Genomic DNA, 3,879 nt, shown 5'->3' with positions numbered 1-3,879 from the left:
TTTTTTTTTTTTGCCTGGCTCTTTTCTCTAAACAGCTGCAGACAAAATGACCCAGCACTCAGGCAGTCAGTCTCACTTTCTGTCTGTCTGTCTGTCTGCAGTTTGAGGGCTGCTCCAAAGCTTACTCTCGCCTGGAGAACCTCAAGACCCACCTCAGGTCCCACACTGGAGAGAAGCCGTATGTGTGTGAACATGAGGGCTGCAACAAGGCCTTCTCCAACGCCTCAGACCGAGCTAAGCACCAGAACCGCACGCACTCAAATGAGGTATATTGGGCTTGTTGGAGGCACCTGGAAGTGGCTCGTCCTTCTGGATCATGTTCTTCATATTTGTTTATATACAATTCTGTCGTTCTGATTGTCTATATTGTATATTGTACTGTATATCAGATCCCTTGTCCATTGCGCTAAGGTTTCTCCCATTCTTTCCCTCTTTAAAGGGTATTTTGGCGGGAGTTCTGATTTGAGCGTCCAAGAACAGAGAGTGTCCTATGCCGTGCAGATTGTCAAGCCCCTTGAGACAAATTTGTGGCTTGTGATATCGAGCTATATAAATATAATGTAGTTTGACTTGACCTGACTACGTTCACCTACACAATCAGTGATCAGTCTTGACTATAAATGAAAATACTATCCTAAAAACATATTTGGCAGTACTATACAGTACTTCTACTCTGACCTGTGTAGTTCTTGCAGGCTCTGCACAGCCTTGATGACAAGTTTTACCAGTAATTTAATTTAATTGTTTGGATGTACTAATATGTTTATCAACTCAGATCTTGTCTCATCTGGAGTATGGTGTCAGGAGGCACAGACAAGAGGGAACTGTTCAGAGACATTAGCGATTAGAGAAACGGTGACATCCCCTGTGTAAACGACTGTACATGCACAGGGGGATATTTACTAAGGTTGTGCGACAAAGTCTTTGGCCCTAAACATGGAAATAGCATTTAGTAAGCATTCACAGTGGGGCTTTGCATGGGAGAAAACCAAGGAATTTGAATTTGGTCTCATGCAATATGTGTTTTAAGGTGTTCCCGTTCAGGGCTGTAAAATAAGGCAGGAGAGAATGGAAATTATTTTTAATTTATACAGATATTCTCAGGACCTGACTTACCACCACTGCTGCAGAGGGAACTGCAGCTGAGATTTAACGTCAGGAGAAAAGCAGGTGTGAAGTTTACGGCCTCCTGTCAGCGTGGCAGCTGTTAGTCATCCGAGTTCTCTTTGGAGTTAAGAACTTTTTTGAGGAAGGAGATGATGTTTGTAAATCACATCACAGGCCAGAAGAGAATGTGAAGGACTTTTACAGGGTTTACATGCTTCAGTTACTTAACAAAAGAAATCATGGCTTGAGTGGCGGAAGACTACATGATTGCAGTTCCGAAATACATTTATTGGTCCGTTTAACCATATTAAAGTCTACACATGCACAGTACAGGTACCAGGTTCCTCTAAGCAGCCGTGTATTCCGGTCAACACTGGCTTTGCTCAATTACATCAGCAGTGTTGTTAAAAACCCAGTAAATTGAAAACTTGACATGTTCCAATATTTGGTGCACCTGCCAGTAATTTCTGACAGGTTTAGTAAATATCCCCCTTGGTATCATTACTCTTTTACTGTATATGGACTTACTGTGTCTATATTGTTCTGTTGTATTAAAGTTGTCGGTGTTGCGTAATGCCTCCACAGAACATTCTGAAAACAATGTGCTTTTTTTAGTTTGTACTATTTTCCTTCCATATCTGCAGTTAAGACACAATCTTCCACAGTAAGAACTGTGTTAAATCCCTCTTGGCAGAAACCATATGTGTGTAAAATCCCGGGGTGTACCAAGCGCTACACAGATCCCAGCTCTCTCAGGAAGCATGTTAAGACAGTCCACGGACCAGAAGCCCACGTCACCAAGAAGCAGCGAAGCGATGTTCCTCCAAGACCACAGCCACCCAAAGGCAACGGGGAGAATGAGGCGAATTCCAATCACAGTGTGAGAGGCATGGACAGCAGGTCTGAGGCCAACAGCACCTCTAGAGGAGTGAAAGACTGTCTGCAAGTCAAATCTATCAAGACTGAGAGCTCTGTGGTGAGTCCTGATCACATCATTTAAAAAAAGGCATCACACACACACCTTTTTATAGTTCATGAAAAGTTTGTGCAGAGGTATATTATTGTGTTATTGACTTTAATCTATGGGATTTAATTGAGTGCTGCTTGAAGGAAAATAAAATAACGTGACCATTTGTTGCATGGCTTTGTGTGTTTAGGAATCAACTGGGAGAGACACAGATTTATTTGTTTCTCACTAACATTGCACTAAGGTTAAATGTTTACTAGTACTTCTCTCTTTTCCTTATTATCTTCCTAATGGACAGACTTCACTGAGGTGAGCACTCAAACTGTCTGTGTTGTGGTAACTCAGCATGGGAGCTGTGTGAATGTGATTGTACGTTTCTGCACTGTTGCGTTTTTGTATGATGTCAAATGGTGTCGGTAAGATGTACACATGTTCGTGAACAAAGACAAATGTAGTCAAGAACTTTTCTGGCAGTTGACTCTGTTGTCAGCTGATGATAAACGTCAGTCGTATTATTATTCAAAGACTGGAACAGTTTTAACATGTGGGCTGAACAAAGAGCTTTAGTTTAAACTTTAGTTTAAACTAGTGTGAATTACTGTTACCGTGGGATTGTTGCTCATAGAATTCATCTAAAATCCATTTGTTTTCCTGTTGTAAATAAATCAAACTAATCTATAATTAATAAGATGATGGAACATTAGGCCTACAATAGTTATTACTAAACACCACAAGTCAGATTTTTGAAAGTGTGGTAATTATTTAATGTTAAAGAATAATAGACTAGTGGTTAGGGCGCTGGGTTCGAGTCAGGGTTGCATCAGGAAGGGCATTCGGCGTAAAACGTGCCAAATGTCAACATGTGAATCGTCAGTGTGACGATTCGCTGTGGCGACCCCTAACGGGAAAAAGCCAAAAGTGACATTCACACATAATGAATGTCTCTGAAATTGACAAGACACTGTAGCTGTTATTATTAAAATGTATTTATTTCTACTTTTAAATGTCACTTTTTCACAGTTTTTACATGTCTCCACACTGTACATGCAAACAGGAGAAAATGGACTGATGTACCACTATAACTTACAGTCAAGTTGCCGTTGTTTGATTCATTCCACTTACATCGTGTTCCTCTCTGCTGCCCTCCTCCAGATGTATCAGTCCAGTCCTGGTGGCCACTCGTCATGTAGCAGTGAGCCGTCGCCTCTCAGCAGCGCCAACAACAACGACAGTGGGGTAGAGATGGCCATGCACAGTGGGGGCAGCTTCGGGGACCTCAGTGCACCAGATGAGTGCCCCATGGTTGACTCCACTGTTCACGCCGGGGGACAGCAGGCTGGGGTGGGGCTTCAACTGAGGAAAGCCACCAGTCATGGTGGCGGGTTCACTATCAAGCTGGAGAACATCAAGAAAGAAAGGCTGAAGACAGTAAGGGACTCCTGCCCCTGGGTCAACTCAGCACCACAGCCACCGCAGGGCCAACGCAGCAACACAAAGCTGCCGCCCATACCTGCAGTCGGTAAGTGCAGAATTGATGGAAATGTCATCGTTAAGGCTGTGTGTTTCACTGTGTAATGAAGGTGTAAAATGGATAAATGCTACTATGTTTTAGTGGGCTGAGTTCAATACACAAAACAGCTATACACAGCAATGCTCGCTCTACAGCTGTAAATATGTCATTAGTTGTTGTCATTTTGTAATGGCATTCCTTCCATCTGCCAGGTGGTTCCTTGCTGGAGAGCTCCAACATGATGGGTACCTTAAGTGGTTTGTACCCTAGCCAGCGCATGGCTGACCTGTCATCA

At 42.9% G+C, this 3,879-nt stretch overlaps 1 protein-coding gene across 1 annotated transcript in view; it reads left to right on the top strand.

The window, feature by feature from the left end:
* The window catches only part of gli2a (GLI family zinc finger 2a), an 80,724-nt gene that overhangs the window by 72,961 nt on the left and 3,884 nt on the right, over positions 1-3,879 (top strand). Inside the window, 4 exon segments of the mRNA XM_020606630.1 lie at positions 102-266; positions 1,802-2,083; positions 3,227-3,593; positions 3,797-3,879. The exon segment at positions 3,797-3,879 is cut by the window's right edge and continues 3,884 nt beyond it. Coding sequence (XP_020462286.1) covers positions 102-266; positions 1,802-2,083; positions 3,227-3,593; positions 3,797-3,879 — 897 coding nt within the window.

Source organism: Monopterus albus, unplaced genomic scaffold (assembly GCF_001952655.1).
Source record: "Monopterus albus unplaced genomic scaffold, M_albus_1.0 scaffold79.1, whole genome shotgun sequence".
NCBI classification, from domain to species: Eukaryota; Metazoa; Chordata; class Actinopteri; order Synbranchiformes; family Synbranchidae; genus Monopterus; species Monopterus albus.
The sequence above is the reverse complement of the archived record's forward strand: the minus strand, read 5'-3'. Positions and strand labels throughout refer to the sequence as shown.